The sequence below is a fragment of the Mobula birostris genome, chromosome 6 (genome assembly GCF_030028105.1).
Source record: "Mobula birostris isolate sMobBir1 chromosome 6, sMobBir1.hap1, whole genome shotgun sequence".
Classification (NCBI taxonomy): Eukaryota; Metazoa; Chordata; class Chondrichthyes; order Myliobatiformes; family Myliobatidae; genus Mobula; species Mobula birostris.
This window is the reverse complement of record NC_092375.1, coordinates 37,878,953-37,896,274: the sequence shown is the minus strand read 5'-3', so window position 1 is coordinate 37,896,274 and position 17,322 is coordinate 37,878,953. Positions and strand designations below refer to the sequence as shown.

Below are 17,322 nucleotides of genomic sequence, written 5' to 3'. Positions count from 1 at the left end.
TTCATTTAAATGAGTGACTGTAAAACCGTGTGTTTCTGGATATGGCTCAACTTTGCATTTCTTTTCCATTATATGCAATTCTATTGCATTTGAGCTACAATGGCAAAAATTAGCAAACTATTTAAATTTGCTTCTTAACTACAGTTAACGAAATCAAACGGGCATGGTGCTGGAGGATTGGAGGATTGGCGTATTGCTCATGTTGCTCCATCGTTTAAAAAGGGTTCTAAGAGTAAACCTAGCAATTATCTGCCTGTGAGTTTGATGTCAGTGGTGGGTAAATAGATGGAAAGTATTCTTAGGGATGGTATATATAATTATCTGGATAGACAGGGTCTGATTCGGAACAGTCAACATGGATTTGTGCATGGAAGGTCAGGTTTGACAAATCTTATTGAATTTTTTGAAGCGGTTACTAGGAAAGTTGACGAGGGTAAAGCAGTGGATGTTGTCTATATGAACTTCAGTAAGGCCTTTAACAAGGTCCCACACGGAAGGTTGGTTAGGAAGGTTCAATCGTTGGGTATTAATATTGAAGTAGTAAAATGGATTCAGCAGTGGCTGGATGGGAGACGCCAGAGAGTGGTGGTGGATAACTGTGTGTCAGATTGGAGGATGGTGTGTAGTGATGTGCCTCAGAGTTCTGTACTGGGTCCAATGTTATTTGTCATATACATTAAAGATCTGGATGATGGGGCGGTAAATTGGATGAGTAAGTATGCAGATGATACTAAGATAGGTGGAGTTGTGGATAATGAAGTAGGTTTGCAAAGCTTGCAGAGAGATTTGGGCCAGTTAGAAGAGTGGGCTGAAAGATGGCAGGTGGAGTTTAATGCTGATAAATGTGAGCTATTACATTTTGATAGGACTAATCAAAATAGGACATACATGGTAAATGGTAGGGCATTGAAGAATGCAGTAGAGCAGAGGGATCTAGGAATAATGGTGCATAGTTCTCTGAAGGTGGAATCTCATGTGGATAGGGTGGTGAAGAATGCTTTTGGTATGCTGGCCTTTAAAAATCAGAGCATTGAGTATAAGAGTTGGGATGTAATGTTGAAATTGTACAAGGCATTGGTGAGGCCAAACTTGGAGTATTGTGTACAGTTTTGGTCACTGAATTATAGGAAAGATGTCAACAAAATAGAGTACAGAGAAGATTTACTAGAATGTCACCTGGGTTTCATCACCTAAGTTACAGAGGAAGGTTGAACAAGTCATTTATTCTTTATTCTTTGGAATGTAGAAGGTTGAGGGGGGACTTGATAGAGGTATTTAAAATTATGAGGGGTATAGATAGAGTTGACGTAGATAGGCTTTTTCCATTGAGAGTGGGGGAGATTCAAACAAGAGTTGAGAGCTAAAGGGCAAAAGTTTAGGGGTAACATGAGGGGGAGCGTTTTTACTCAGAGAGTGGTAGCTGTGTGGAATGAGCTTCCAGCAGAAGTAGTTGAGGCAGGTTCGATGTTGTCGTTTAAAGTTAAATTGGACAACTATATGGACAGGAAAGGAATGGAGGGTTATGTGCTGAGTGCAGGTCAGTGGGACTAGGTGAGAGTAAGAGTTCGGCACGGACTAGAAGGGCCGAGATGGCCTGTTTCCGTGCTGTAATTGTTATATGGTTATATAGTTAAATAAATGAAGTAACATTTTTTATATATTTAGCATTTGAAATTTTGGTGATACATTTGAGAAATAAATAGTAAAAAAAATTGTGCTGATTGGCATGGACACTTGAAGTATAAAGCAGAGCAGAGTCCAAACAGTTCCTTCACATACTGTATGCATAAATTTATCGCTTGTCCACTGGTGTTATTGGCATGCAATTCACTTGGATTTCTTTATGAAATGCATTTATGCTTCACTATTTTTATCTTCTATAAGCTTTCAATCCAAATAAACAATTTTCTAGAAAAAAAATGCAGTGTTGTATCATGGATATTAGTGGATCATTCAACCATTTAATTTAGAATTGCATCTCTGAAACAGTTGCCTTCTTTGTGGAGAGGATTAGTCCATTTCACTTCATTGTCATTTTTTCTTTATCTGTCTCGTGATCTTGGAGATGGATTTACCTGACATAAATAAAACTAGAGGAAAAGAATTTTAACAAAGACGAGGGTCTCCCTCTAAGTAATAACTGGAGTTCAATTGTAAACAAGGTGGGACAGCAGAAACCTGATTGGATGAGGAGTAACCAATCAGGAGGAATGAACGACGTGTGGTATAAATACCACCGGACTAGATATGCCCAGGCATTTATCCCTGATGAAGATGGCAGAGCTTGTCATCGAAACATCGGTTAAAATGGAGACCTATACCAGGCTGGAAGCCCAAGAAGAGTTTATTCATATATCATATTGTTTAATACTACAACTACCTTTTCCATTTTTTAGTTTGAGAGAATATTCCAGGCAGCATAATATACTGTAATAAAACTGAAAGATAAATGCTGCGGTCGGTAAGACTATAATTTATTTATTTACATATTATTATCTTCTTAACTATGATTATATGAATTTTAAAATCTAGAACATGTTATGCAAAACTACTTTGCCAGTCAATGATATGAAATATTATCAGTTGGAAAATTGATATAGTTTATACACAATATAAGGGGCATTTACATGATGGTACTAAGGTGGTTGCCTACACAATAATTGGAAAATGTGAAAGAACAAATTTTCAAGTATTGCAAAATTGAAAATAATTCTTACATGAGATAATGTGTTTATATGAAGTTTTTGCTTCTATTGTTACAGTATTTTTAAAAATTTCTGCCTGTGAATTTCTAAATAATTGTTCTTCAAATATGGAAGTGGAACAGAGTCACTTCTCAAATGTATTTTGATCATGTTGTTGAAAATGGGGACATTGGTGTAAAAAGATGCCATCTTATTTTCAACTTGCTGCTTACAATGTGTTCATTGTCTGCTCCTAGTTCTAGGTTTTGTTGCTGATAAGAAAAATGGTCAAAATTTGCACTATCACAGTAGAACATTTCACAAGAAATTTGGGGGATAAAAAGCCCCAGGAAAATACAGAAAATTAAGTTATTTTGAGGCTCTCAGTCACATCCAAGCCTTGCATATGCTCTTTTTTTTCTCATTTTCATTTACTCTGTAGGCAAACAAATCATTATTGTGGTGCCACACCCTGTGGTGTATCTGAGAGTTTAGCATTTGGTTTATCGACAATGGAAACAGTTTGAAATGACTGATCAGAATCTTCATGGCCACATACATTTACTGATTTCATTTAGCTACATTTTCATTCAAATTTAATCATCACTTTTCACTAAAGACACGCTAAGTGGTAAGCCAACATTTAACAACTCAGAATACTCCCAAATTTGGAAACTAATAATCAACGTACCTCATCACAAGTTAATATTGTAAATCTAGCATTAAAAATCCAAGTTACAACACATAATGTCCTTTTTTCAGACAAATAGGAAAATTATTTTTCCTCTACTGGTTTATTAAATCTCCATTTGTTCTGGCCTAATACAATGCTGTATTATCAAAGATATTATGCATCAATATTAATCTTGATTATATCTAAGAAACACTCAATTTTGTACTTGTAATGGCTTTGCATACAAAACGGCCACAGTGTCTAGGTGGAATTGATTTCTGACTATAAGTTTTTTATTTCAAAGAGGATATTATCTTGTCATAGTATACAATTTTATAAAGGTCAAAAAATCTAAAATAGATCCTTTAAATACAGATAATAATGATTTTGGTACTCTTATAATGTAAGAGTCAGTGGTGTAGTAACATCAGCACTAGACTTCGAGGCGGATGGTTTGAACTATTCAAATCCGGCCAGGTCCCAACCTGGGCAGCAGCAGTATCTGGGCAGAGGAAAGGGCTAACAATCTACTTCCATATCTTGCCACAAAAACCCAGTGGACAGCTACACTATCCATAGGGTCACCATGAGTTGACGATGACTCGAAGATACTCAACAACATAGTGTAAGGGAACCAGAATTAAACAACTGGCCAGGCAAGATTAGAAAATTAATTAATTATTAGAAACAATGATCTCTTGTGTACTCATCTCTATATCAAGTACAGTTAATCAAATAAATTAAGAGGAGAATTCAATCCCCCCTGAGCGTGAATGCACATCAGAGGACACTTAAATATTAATTTTATTGAATAATAATACATTGGTTTTAGAGCATAATTCCACAGCAGGTACAGACTGTGAACGTCATTGCAATAAACATACGGGAGCAGTATGTGGTAGTATGTGGTAAGGTGTTGTAGAATAAAGAGTTCTCAGGATACAGATACATAGTGCCCTGAAACTGACAACACAGTGTATGAAGAAGGTGCCTGGCAAATTTGCCTTAGTCAGCTAGGACACTGAGTACAGGAGTTCGCATGTCATGTTGCAACTGTACGAGTTGTTGGTGAGACTAGTATTGTGCCTAGTTCTGATCGCCCGGCTAAAGGTAAGTATAGAGTCATAGTGCCATTGAAAAGAACAGAACAGAAACAGGCCCTTCAGCCCATCTAGTCCATGCCGAACTATTCAAACAGCCTACTCACATCTCACATTGATCATAGCCCTCCATACCCCTACCATCCATGTACCTATCCAAACTACTATCAAACATTGAAATTGAGCTTGCATGCACCAGTTACGCTGGCAGCTTACACCACACTCTCACGACCCTCTGTGTGAGGAAGTTTCCCCTCATGTACCCTTAACCTCTAGTTGTAGTACCATCCAACCTCAGTTGAAAAAGCCTGCTTGCATTTACCCTAATTATTCCCTTCCTAATTTGTATACCTCTATCAAATCACCCCTCAATCTTCTACATGCCAAGGAATAAAGTGCAAACCTATTCAATCTTTCCTTATAACTCAGGTTCTCCAGTCCCAGCAACATCTTTGTAAATTTTCTCTGTACTCTTTTAACCTTATTTATATCTGAATATAGGTAGATGACCAAAACTGCACATAATACTCCAAATTAAGCCTCACCGTCATCTTAAACAACTTCAACAAAACATCCCATCTCCTGTACTCAATACTTTGATTTATGAAGGCCAATATGCCAAAAGCTTTCTTTTCAACCTTATCTATCTGTGACACCACTTTCATTGAATCATGGACCTGTATTCCCAGATCCCTTTGTTCCACCACACTTCTCAGTGCCCTACCATTCACCGTGTAAGACCTACCCTGGTTGGTCCTACTGAAGTGCAAAACTTCGCACTTGTCTTCTTTAAATTCCATCTGCCAGCTTTCAGCCCATTTTTCCAGCCAGTCCAAATAGCACTGCAAGTTCTGATAGTCTTCCTCTCTGTCAACTACACCCCCAATCTTGGTGTCATCTGCAAACTTGTTGAGCCAGTTAACCACATTATCATCCAGACCATTGACAACAGACCCAGCACCAATCCCTGCAGCACTCCACTAGTCATAGGCCTCAGTCAGAGAGGTAACCCTCTACTACCACTCTCTGGCTTCTCCCACAAAGCCAATGTCTAATCGACTTTACTATCTCATCTTGAATGCCAAGCAACTGAATCTACCCAACCAACCTCCCATGCTGGACCTTTTCAAATGCCTTGCTGAAGTCCATGTAGACAACATCCACTGCCTTGCCTTCATTAACTTTCCTGGTAACTTCCTCAAAAACTCTATAACATTGTTTCGACATGACCTGCCATCCACAAAGCCATGCTGACTATCCCTAATCAGTCCTTGTCTATCCAATACTCATATATCTGGTCCCTTAGAATCCCTTCTACTAACTTTCCCACTATTGATGTCAGGCTCACTGGCCTATAATTTCCTGGTTTATTTTTAGAACATTTCTTAAACAGTGGAACCAAATTGGCTATCCTCCAATCCTCCAGTACTTCACCTGTCACTATGGATGATTTAAATATCTTTGCAGGGGCCCCTGTAATTTCTGCACTTGCCTCCCACAGGGTCAGAGGGAACACCTTGTCAGGTCCTGGGGATTTATCCACTCTAATTTGCTTCAATACAGTGAACACCTCCTCCTCTGTAATTTGTACAGGGTCCACGAAGTCAATGCTGCTTTGCCTCACTTCTACAGAATCTATCTGTGTCCTGAGTAAATACAGATTCAAAAAATCCATTTAAAACCTCCCCCATCTGCTTTGGTTCCATGTGTAGATTACCATTCTGATCTGTCAGAGGTCTAATTTTGTCCCTCAAAATCCTTTTGCTCTGAACATATCTGTAGAATTCTTTAGGATTCTCCTTCACTAGGTCTGCTAGGGAAATCTCATGTCTTCTTTTAGCCTCCCTAATTTATTTCTGAAATGTTCTCTTGCATTTTTTATACTCAATAAGTACCTCATTTGTTCCTACCTGACTATACCTGCTATGTACCTCCATTTTTCTCTTAACCAGGCCCTCAATATCTCTTGAAGAACAAGGTACCCTACACCTGTTATCTTTACCTTTTATTCTGAGAGGCACACACAAACTCTGTACTCTCAAAATTTCACTTTTGAAGGTCTCCCACTTGCCATCTCTGCCAGAAAACAGCCTGTCGCAATCCACACTTGCCAGATCCTCTCTGATACAATCAAAATAGGCCTTTCTCCAGTTTAGAATCTCAACCTGCAGACCAGACCCATCTTCTTGCAAATTTACTTTGAAGCTAATAGCATTGTGATCACTAGGTGCAAAGTGTTCCCCTACACAAACTTCTGTCACCTGCCCTGTCTCATTCTCTAATAGCAGATTAAGTATTGCACACTCTTTCATTGGGACTTCTACATACTGATGAAAGAAACTTTCCTGAACACATCTGACAACTGTATCCCATCTGGTCCTTTTACAGTATGGGAGTACCTGTCAATATGTGGAAAGATAAAATCACCTACTATAATAACCAGTATCTCTAGCAATTGTCTGCAATCTCTCTACAAATTAGTTCCTCTAAATCCAGTGGGCTGTTGGGTGGTCTGTAATTTAGTCCCAATGACATCACCATACTTTCTTATTCCTCAGTTCCACCGTAACGCCTCTTTAGATAAGGTCTCCCGTCTGTCCTGACAGAGCAATGCTGTGACATTTTCTCTGACTAGTAACGCCACCCCTCCTCCTTTAAACCCTCTCGCTCTGTCATGTCTAAAACAACAGAACCCTGGAATACTGAGCTGGCAATCATGCCCCTTCTGCAACCAAGCCTTACTAATGGCTACAATATCATAATTCCAGGTGTTAATCCACGTCCAGAGCTCATCTGCCTTTCCTACGAGACTTCTTGCATCGAAATATGCAGCTCAGGACATTAGTTGCACCATGCACAACCTTTGGATTCCTGATTATGTCTGAGGTCTTGATCTGTCTCCATAACTCTCCACTATCTGTTCTAGAACTCTGGTCTGCTTCCCCTTGCTAGTCTAGTTTAAACCCCCCACCCAGTGGAGCACTAGTATGTCTTTAAACTGAAAGGGATGCAGAAAAGGATGTTGCTGGGATTGGAGGGAAAGAGTTATAAGGAGGTTGGAACTTCTTTTCCATGAAGCATTGGAGGTTGAGGTGTGGCCATATGGAAGAATGAAATGAGGGGAGTAGATAGGGTGGATGATCACTCTCTTTTACCTAGGGTAGGAGAGTCTAAAACTAGAAAACGCGTAGTTGAGGTCAGAGAGGAAAGATTCTAAAGTGTACTGAGGGCCAATCTTTTCACACAGTGGGTGGTGGTATAAGGAACGCGATACTGGCGGAAGCGCGGACAACTACAATGTTTAAAAGGCATTTGACAGGTACATAGATTAAAAAAAAGGTTTAGAGGATACGGGCCAAATGCAGGCAAATGGGACTAGCTCACGTAAACCTCCGGGTTGGCATGGATGAGTTAGGCCGAAGTGTTTCCATGCTGTATCAGTCTACAAATATAAGAGTAATGGGAGTGAACGTCTAACATCAGTACCCAGGGATTCCATGCTTCAGGCAAGCAGCTCCAAGTTATCTGTCCAGCACCTCATGCTCTGGATCATGCTGAGGTTCTGACACCAAGTATAAGCATGCAGAGCTCCACTCTCCAGGAGGTGTATTTCAATTATGTGTCATTGCAGTTACATGTGCCACTAGAAAGACTGAAAAGTCTATTTTCCTGAAAATCCATTAAGATGCCAAACTACACCTAAGATTTCACAATAGCTTCAGATTCATACTGTAAAACTAGATTCACCTCAGAAGGTTTCCCATCTTTCAATGAAGAAGATAGCCAACATTAAATAGCCTGTTAATGTGCTTCCCATTTCTGAAACTTAGACTTTTAAGTAACAGTAGTCCTCTTAAAAGCGTCTTCAAATTCTGAAGTGAACACATCACATTGCTTTCTAAATATTCTTGCCAAAAAAGTCAGACCACTTCTTTTTGACCTTATTTCCATTCCCACATAGTTGATCCTAAATGGAGTTAAGATTTGCCATCACCTGTTGCTTCTCTATTCTACCCTGTCCCTTCAAGATTTGACCCTTAATTTAAATTCCCCAATCTAAAGCAAAAAAAAACACCTCTGGGAAAATTATTCCTCCTTTCCACGTAATCTTCTTTTCTTAACACATTTGATATAGTCAGACTAGGAGCTGCCAGTAATCTTGTACAGAAAACATCTTGCATAAAGCAAAGTACACAAAATGCTGGAGGAACTCAGCAGACAAGTCAGCATCTATGGAAAAGAGTACAGTCGATGTTTCAGGCCGAAACCTTTCATGAGTGCTGATACAGAGTCTCAGACCGAAAATCAACTGTTTACTCTTTTCCATAGATGCTGCCTGGCCTGCTGAGTTCCTCCAGCATTTTGAGTGTGTTATTTTGGATTTCCAGCATCCGCAGATTTTTTCATCTTTGTGACATATATATATAGATTACAGTTTTTCTGTAAAGATTATGGCTACGAGTATTCCTTTTGTTGCATTCAATACCAATACCAGTCTGAACAGGGGATTTTAGGGCAAATTAATTCTACATTCAAATATGGTCAAGAAAACTAGTATTAATGAAAAATAGATTTGTCATCATAAATTATTTCAAATTATTACTCAGAAACACTTGACAAGACTTAGATTACTTCAAATACAGTTTGCACATCAATATGTTGTTATGAAGAAAGCAGTAGCATTTTTAATAGAGAGAAAATACAGATTGTTCTGGCCCCTACCAGATTTATAAAATTTGATTTGTTTGTTTGAAGATAGCTAACTGTGTCTAATAATTCATTATAAAAGTGGTACCTTCACTTAAAAACTTCAGCTTCTCTATTGCCGGATCTGAACCCATCTCCAATAAATTATAATATCCTAACATACATTAAATAAGGTAATTAAATCATGTAAGTTTGAAGATATGTGTATTCCAAAATTTAGAGTAACATGCAAATATTCAGAGATAGTAGCCATCTCTATCTATCTATTTATCTGCCTATATATGTACAATATATATCTAAGTAGTCTGAATTTCAGAGAAAACATGGTGAGGATAATCTGCTTGGCAAACATTGATAAAAATATATAAATGTCATTTTTAGTTAAGCAACATCAGAGCAAAGGAAAATTCATTTATTCAATAATTTCATAAATATATCTAAATGTTTAAAAAAAGCAGCTCTGTGGCCATACCTCTGCAATTGATTGACACTTTGATTTCTTAATCTGGGTGCTGTAAATAAGGGAATGGAGTAGTTATTCTTACGTTAAACTGTTAAAAGACCAAACAAACTGCTATAACATCTGAAAGATAGCTGACAGTTGTAACAATTTAACAAAGCAAGTCCTGTTTGATTTAATTTCAAACAACATTAAAGCAAATTGCATTCAAAACTCAGATTTTCTTTTCAGCTTAGACTGCTATTTCTGTTTTTCAAATGCTTGCTTAAGAGGATAGAGACCTATGTACTTGCAGTTTATTTTTCTTACACAACAGAAATATATCGAATTATATTTCAAAGTATGTGCATTGCAGCTGATTGGGAGTGTTGTGATATCCTGCATGCTGGTAGTTATCTGCAAAGTATTATTTCTTCCTGAACTGTTGTCTTCCAGTTGCTCTCTTAGAACTTGCAGTTTATCAGTTTTGAATGTGAAGGAGCAACCAACAGAAAAGAATATTATTTATTTCTTCCAGAAATTGAAATTCAAATCACCAAAATCAAGGCTGGTTTCCACATTCCATATTTAACATGTAAACTGTTCAATCTCCATATTACACGGGGCTAGGACTTGACATTTCTGATTAAATTTGCAGAAGTACTTTTGCCTATATAATCGTGAGCTTAACATAACTCTGGCAAAATGGCCACTCATAAAAGTAACATTACAGTGATGATTTCAAAACAATGTATTGGAGGGAAGAGCAGCGAGGTCTGCATTATCTACCACTCATTTAACACTTAACTCAATACTTTAATTTCTCTAATCATTACTTTCTGCTTCAGCACATTTGGGAAAAAATACAGTATCAAATGCACATCTCTGAGAACTTGAAAGCTAACTAACAACTTTGACCTTCAATATTGTTATCCCATAACCCAATTTAAATTTATTAAAGGAATAGTTAATGTGATAGTCATTGGATATAAGATAGTCAAATTTTGAATATCTGCAACATCTCAAAGTAAGTGATAAATAGGCCTTATTTACATTTAGAATGTTTTAGACACAGAAGTAGGAATAGACCATTCAGTATCCTCGTGCATGCTCTTCCATTCCATAAGATCATAGCTTATCTTTTACCTCAGTATTATTTTCTTCAATATTTGCATATCCATTCTTTTCCTCAAAATCTAACATATCAGTCAAACTCTTAAATTAACTTCCTCAGTTTACTTGGTACAGAATTCCAAAGATCACTGGAATCTGCATGAAGATGTCATCCAGATTTCTTTTGAGATCAATATTCCAATTTCCAGTATAGCCAGCCAAGGGATATATCAACCTGCATCTATTCTCTCAACCCTCATAAGATCTTATGGATTTCAATAAGTTCGCCTCTCATTTTCTGTCCCCTAGACAATAGATACCTGGCCTATTCCGCCTTTATGGTACAAAATGGATGTCCAGTCCGTCTCCTATAAATGTCCATTCAATCAGCAAACCCAGGAAGTGAAAAGAAGCTTTCAAAAGCACTCAGCCTGTAATCGTTTCTGTCCTGGTTTTATTCCCCCTTTTTTGACACATCTCTGTTTCAGTAATTCAGTACTTGTCCTTTGTGATTGTTACTCCATTGTTTTCCTCCTTCAGCCACACTGAGTTCATGCACGAAGATCAGTGCTTTCACGATGCAAGGTCCTGCTTAACAGGACACACGTCTTAAAGGATTCAGTGAACAAAGAAATTGCTGCAGGATTTGCATGCTTATTGAGTGTCTATCAGACATAAGAGCAGAATTAGGCTATTCAAAATAGTCCACACAAAGTGCGTGACCTTGCACTTCAAGGCATTATATTCCACCTGCCTCTTCTTTGCCCATTCCCCCAGTCTGTCTAAGTCCTCCTGCTGATGCCTTGCTTCCTCAACACTATCTGCCCTTCCACCCATCTACAGAGTCATGGGAAAGTACAGCACAGTAGCGTAGTGGTTAGCACAATACTATACAGTGCAGGTGACCTGGGTTCGATTCCAGCTGCTGGTCGGAAGCAGTTTGTACGTTCTCCCCGTGACCGTGTGGGTTTTCTCCGGGTGCTCTGGTTTCCTCCCCCTGTCCGGTTGGTAGGTTAATTGGTCATTGTAAACTGTCCCAGGATTAGGCCAGGAGTAAATCAGAGGATTGCTGAGCAGCTCAGCTCAAAGGGCTTGGAAAGGCCTACTCTGTAACTGTACCCTGATAAATAGATAAAACAGGCCCTTCGGCCCATCTAGTCTGTGCAGAACCATTTAACTGCCTACTCCCATGACCTGCACCCGGACCATCGTCCTACACCTTCTAATGCCCACTAATGTCTGTGGAAGATCAGACTCAGAGTAACAGGTCTAATGCAGCAAATCACTTCTTACAAATTTGAGTGCACGAAGGAGCTTGGTACAAATGAAAAATTAAAGTTAGACATTGGAAAAGATCCTCACCTTTTTGATTGGTTGAAATACAGTAGAAAATGTTCATTATTAGAGAAATTACTAGAGCCAGGGCAGTAACGCCCAAAAGTCCCCAAAATCCAAGGGGACAGCCGTGCGTTTGATCTGTACAAATAAAGTAAGTCGTTGTTAATATAGATTTACAGTCAAGTGGGAAGAGTCTCCTACACCACATGAACCGCCATCCAAGCGTTTTCAGCACAGTGTGTTCTGTAATTAATTGCAGTTATTACAGACCCAGCCGCTCTTGGTACCGTGAAGTTCGGCAAAATACTATTAACTCAAAACACCAGTAAATGAGAAATGTACCTCTTCATGTTGAACACCCAATACATACGGAATGCACTGCCTGTACTATCAGTCACCCTGTGTTCGCCACTTGTGTTATGATATACAGTAATACAATTTTCCTCTCCGATATTTAACAAGTAAAGTTACCGCTCATGAGCGCAGGGTAAGAGCAAGACGAAGAGCTCTCTTCACACAGCAGTCTAGCTTTTCAGGAGGTGATCGTAACCTCAAGTATACGAGCTCAAGACAAAGACGATGGTCCCGATGCTTAAGCAATTTCGGCTAAATACTTTGACAAAGTCACTAGCTCACTCCCTGTCACGAAGGATGGTTCTTAAAAGTGGGGCATTCGTTGAGGGTTCTCAGTGGCCCCACTCCGTTCTTTCATTATAGTACCAACAACACCGTAATCTTTACACGCAATTAGACGAAGTCTGGACGGCTTCATATTCCGCGAGGCAACCATATTTCAAGAAAGCCTTTTAACAGTTTCTATGAACTGCACCGCTCTAGACTCGAGCTTTTGCACGTACCCATTGCAACCCGATTCTGCGTGCGCGGTTCCGTACTGCGAATGCAGCCTCAGCCATCCGCTTCTCTGATCTGTTCGGTACTCTCCCACTCCAAGGACATGCTGAGCAACAGGAAATAGTTGACGTTTCTCGCAACATTGCACATAGCATTGGGCTAGAAGGTTGCACCAAATTTCTAACATCTTGTGTACTTCATAGTTTGAATAGCATTCGCGGAGAGACACGGGCGTAGAAATGATGGGTAGACAGTAATTCGCGATACCCGCTGCGAGACATCAAGGAGCGTATCTGGGTAAATAATTGAACGAGATTGGAGCAGCCAGGCTCGCGGTGAACAAGGCGAGCTGTTTTCTCCGGCTGTGAACAGCTAGTTCCATAAAGTATGGCAAGTGTTCCTCAGAACAAGAGCAGGCCAAGTCAGAGGCGCCCCAATATAATAGGGGGGAATTACATGAAGAGGTGTCTATCTCGCATCAGGAGAACTCAGCAGTTTTCTAGCAAAACCACTCTTGGCTATTCTGTTGAACTAAATGTTGTGTTGCTGCTACACCGGTGATCTGAAACCTAAATTCCTTTGTTCTGGAGTTTATCAGCGGGGACACTAAAATACAATGAACTAGACACATGCGTTGGAAGCTATGATTCTCAATAACACTCACCCAGCTCTCCAGTGTTGTGAAACCTGTTAATTGATACCTAATACCCAAAGAACCCAGACCAACAAGAACCAGCATGGAGCCCTTTCATTGCCCGTTCTCAATAATAAAATCGCCAGCGCCCTTCTACAACAATGCACGTTCTCTCATTTCCGAACCAAGGAGGGCCCAGGTCTAACATTTAACAGACATTTTCCTTTTGACCAATGACCCCCGAGAAGGACTTGTTGAGATGTGGTGTGTGGAAAGTTGGTGCAAGTTTGACACGGGCTTTGAGTACTCAAAGCTCAAAGGAGTGGTAAAATGGTGGAGCTACTGGGTCCAGATCTGTGATGCTCTCTATGTGGAAGTTGAAGTTAATTATCCGCCACGAATTGCCCCTGGTGTAAAGTGAGGTAATTAGAATCTGGGGAATAGGTGGGAATGGGAAGAGATTATTTTAATGGGATTAGTGTTGTTGGCCTGGATGTGGTGGGCCAGCTGGACTGTTAGTGTTCTGTACAACTTTACACTGTTTCTGTGGAGAAGCATAACTAAGTGGTTCATGTTCATCAGTTAAATGCCATGCAGCATGAGAAGAGCTGATAAAGTAACATCAAACAATTCTGTCAACAGCTGGGCTGCTCATTCCTATGTTGCTGATCCACAATGCCAGTCCAATTTATTAGTTAAGAGTAGAGGAGATGAGGTTAAGAGCAGCGTGGGACTCAGAGGACAGCCGAGATCAGGGGGATTGGAATGAAATACTGCCACTCCCAGGAATGCATCCACCTCCATTTACTGAGGAACCATGTACCAGGAGCCAACAGTTCACCCACAGAGCACCTGGCAATACAATCTGCTGGCATTAGGCAATGTCAGGAAGGCGGCAGAAGATTCTTCTGAGATCTTCCGAGAGGGGCCCAGGCGATGGGCTTTGTGTGATGCGTCTGCTGGGACTGCAGTGTGGCTGGGATTGTGATCAGCATCAGGAGAGCAACCCTGAGTGGGACAAGTAGAGTGACCGAGGGAAAGAGTGAGCTTTGGGTAGGTGGAGGGGTGAGCCGGGAAAGAGAGTGAATCAAGAGAGAGGAACCAAGGAGGAAGGAGCTAAAAGGGAAGGAGTTGAGTGAAGAGAGAGAAGGAGCTGAGACAGCAGGAAAAGATGTGGAAAGGGTCTAAGAAGTGTGCTCTCGTGATCTGTGGGGTCTGAATTAGTTCAATTAAGTCTGGTCTCCGGTAGCCTTAGACTTTGTTGCCATTGGATCAAGACCAAGTGAGAGTGTTAGCTGGTGTGCAGCCTATGATACTGGCTGTGCTAACTGGCCATCTTCAATCCAAAGACTTCCAATTAAGAAAGTAATTCTGACAAGCATTATGAACTGATTCACTTCATGTTAGGGTTTCACCACAGCTGATTTCTTTTTACCTTAAAATACGATAAAAATTCGGAGATTTTGAGAGTGATGTAACATGATGGGCATACAAGCAAGGTGGCTGGGGAGTATTCCTAGTTCCTTTAATACTCGATAGTTCACATGCCACTGTCCTTCAGGAGCTTTCAAATCCATTTGCAACTGATTAATTCATTAATGGAAGAAATTAAAAAATTAAAAATAACAAGGATAAAACATTAGAAAACAATTAAGTAAACCATTTAGTTCAAAACTGGCCATTGTTAACACTAACATGTGTCTGACAGCAGTTGCTCTTCATTTAAGGGACAAATGCACTTTTCCTGTGCCAGTCTAACTTGGCAGAAGTTTAATGGGGTTCGAGGGCTGTGCAGGTGCATGGGTGGGTGGAAGGGAGGAACGGGATTTGCTTTGTTGCATGTATTCTACTTTTGTCACAATGGTAGCTCCTTCTCTCTCTTCATTCAACTTCTTCCCTCTTAGCTCCTTCCTCCTTAGTTCTTCCTCTCTCTTGATTCACTCTCTTTCCCGGCTCACCCTACCACTTCCCCGATGCTCATTCTCCCCCTCAGTCACTCTACTTGTCCCTCTTAGGATTGCTCTCCTGATGCTGATCACAATCCCAGCTGGTAGCGGGGGTGGACCCAAATGCAAGACACAAAAACACTATGCTCGTTGCAAGGAGAGCAAAGCAGAAGCAGGAATAGCGTGCTGGACAAGGACTCAGACCCGGGACTAGGCTGGGACTAAGCGTCTGGGCTAGAACTTGAGACTTGGAGCTGCCAGGGCCAGGACTTGATACTTGGAGCCTCCAGAGCCAGGAACTCTTCTTATTCACGGGACAGACTCAAACACAGGACATAAAACATAGAGCCGGGAATCCTCCTTAGACACAGGACGGAGTCGGGACTCTTCTTGACACAAGGTCAGGACCCTTCCAGGGTACAGGGCTGGGACCCCTTTTAGATGCATGACAAGGATACGGAGACCACACAACGATGGGCAGTACTATAACTGGGCTCAGGTATGCTCCAAGCCGTCGCGAGCTCTTGACTCACCCCCAGCAGGTTAACTTTGACTGACCCGTACTGACAAGGGAAGGCGACTTGCTGGCACTTGCTTCAAGAGGAGACTAGGCTTGCTCTGGCCACATGACATTGGCTCGCAGTACCTACGATGACTTTGTTAATGCTTTCATGCCTAACAGCTGAAAGCCAGAGACTTATAAACCGCCAGTTCAGCCGAGAGTCAATTGCCTCCAATCACCAAGCCTGAAGGACACGGGAAAACAGGGAACCAAAGGGAAACAGGGAGTCAACGGTCTGGATCGTAACACAAACAAAGTAAATTTAAAGGGAACCCGATCCAGACCATGACAACTTTATTGTGCTCTGTGTTGTTCTGCTGAGTACTGCGGGCATGCTGTGTTGGCACGGAAGTGTGTGGCATCACTTGCGGACTGTCCCCAGCACACCCTTGGGCGTGTTGGCTGATAATGCAAACAACACATTCCACTGTATATTTTGATTACGTGTGATAAAATTCAAAATAAAATTTATTATCAGAGTATCTACATGTCACCACATACAACCCTGAGATTCTTTTTCTGCAGGCATACTTGGCAAATCTATAGAACAGTAACTGTAAACAGGATCTGTAAACTGTAAACATCAGGAATGTAAACTGCAAACAAGCTGCACAAATACAGGTAATAAATAAATAGCAATAAATAACAAGCATGAAATAACAATAAATGAGCGTAGCTATCCCGTTTTGTTCAAGAGCTTGATGGTTGAAGGGTAGTAACCTATGTTCCCTCTAAGCTGTACGCATGTGTGCACGCACACACGTTTTTCAAACAGCGCACAAACAAAATTAATGTGTGCACAAAAGGTTAGTTAATAGTGTAGCAATTAATAATTGTACTTATTGAAAATAATCTTTTAGTTAAATGTTTCTGTTAACTAGTTAGTCGGTTTTTCAAATACCACAATGCACGTCACTAATTTATGTCACCTCACTTTTCCTGTTCCAGTTTGTACAGCTGCATCATGGCGGCAGCCATCTTTGGCGGACAGTGTTCATATCGTAAAGTTTATAAAGATCTGTTTCAAATCCTGTAGATAACTTACTAAGTTTTTATTGAAAACGATCAGTCAAGTTACCCTGTCGCTAAATAGTGTCGCAAGAAATTGATAAACATCACAGACAAAGTAGCTTTACAGGTTTTAAGTGATGTCTTTCATGAACTGACTGCACTGTGCAAGATTCTGCAAAAGAGGGGCCTGACACCGATTGATTCACTTCATTTTGCACAAGGCAAAATTAACAGGTTAAGAAAGCAGTATCTGGGAGACAATG

General features: G+C 40.4%; 1 protein-coding gene across 3 annotated transcripts in view; it reads right to left on the bottom strand.

The window, feature by feature from the left end:
• The window catches only part of LOC140198951 (T-cell receptor-associated transmembrane adapter 1-like), a 36,027-nt gene extending 23,043 nt beyond the window's left edge, over nt 1–12,984 (bottom strand). For 2 of the 3 annotated variants that reach the window (XM_072260253.1, XM_072260254.1), the window contains exons 1-3: nt 12,912–12,984; nt 12,079–12,192; nt 9,637–9,676 (exon numbers count right to left, since the gene is read on the bottom strand). In XM_072260253.1, coding sequence (XP_072116354.1) covers nt 9,637–9,676; nt 12,079–12,192; nt 12,912–12,915 — 158 coding nt within the window. In that variant the 5' untranslated portion in view covers nt 12,916–12,984. The remainder of the gene's footprint in view (nt 1–9,636; nt 9,677–12,078; nt 12,193–12,911) is intronic. The other variant, XM_072260255.1, reaches the window with a different exon arrangement.
• Between the last annotated feature and the right edge of the window lie 4,338 nt (nt 12,985–17,322).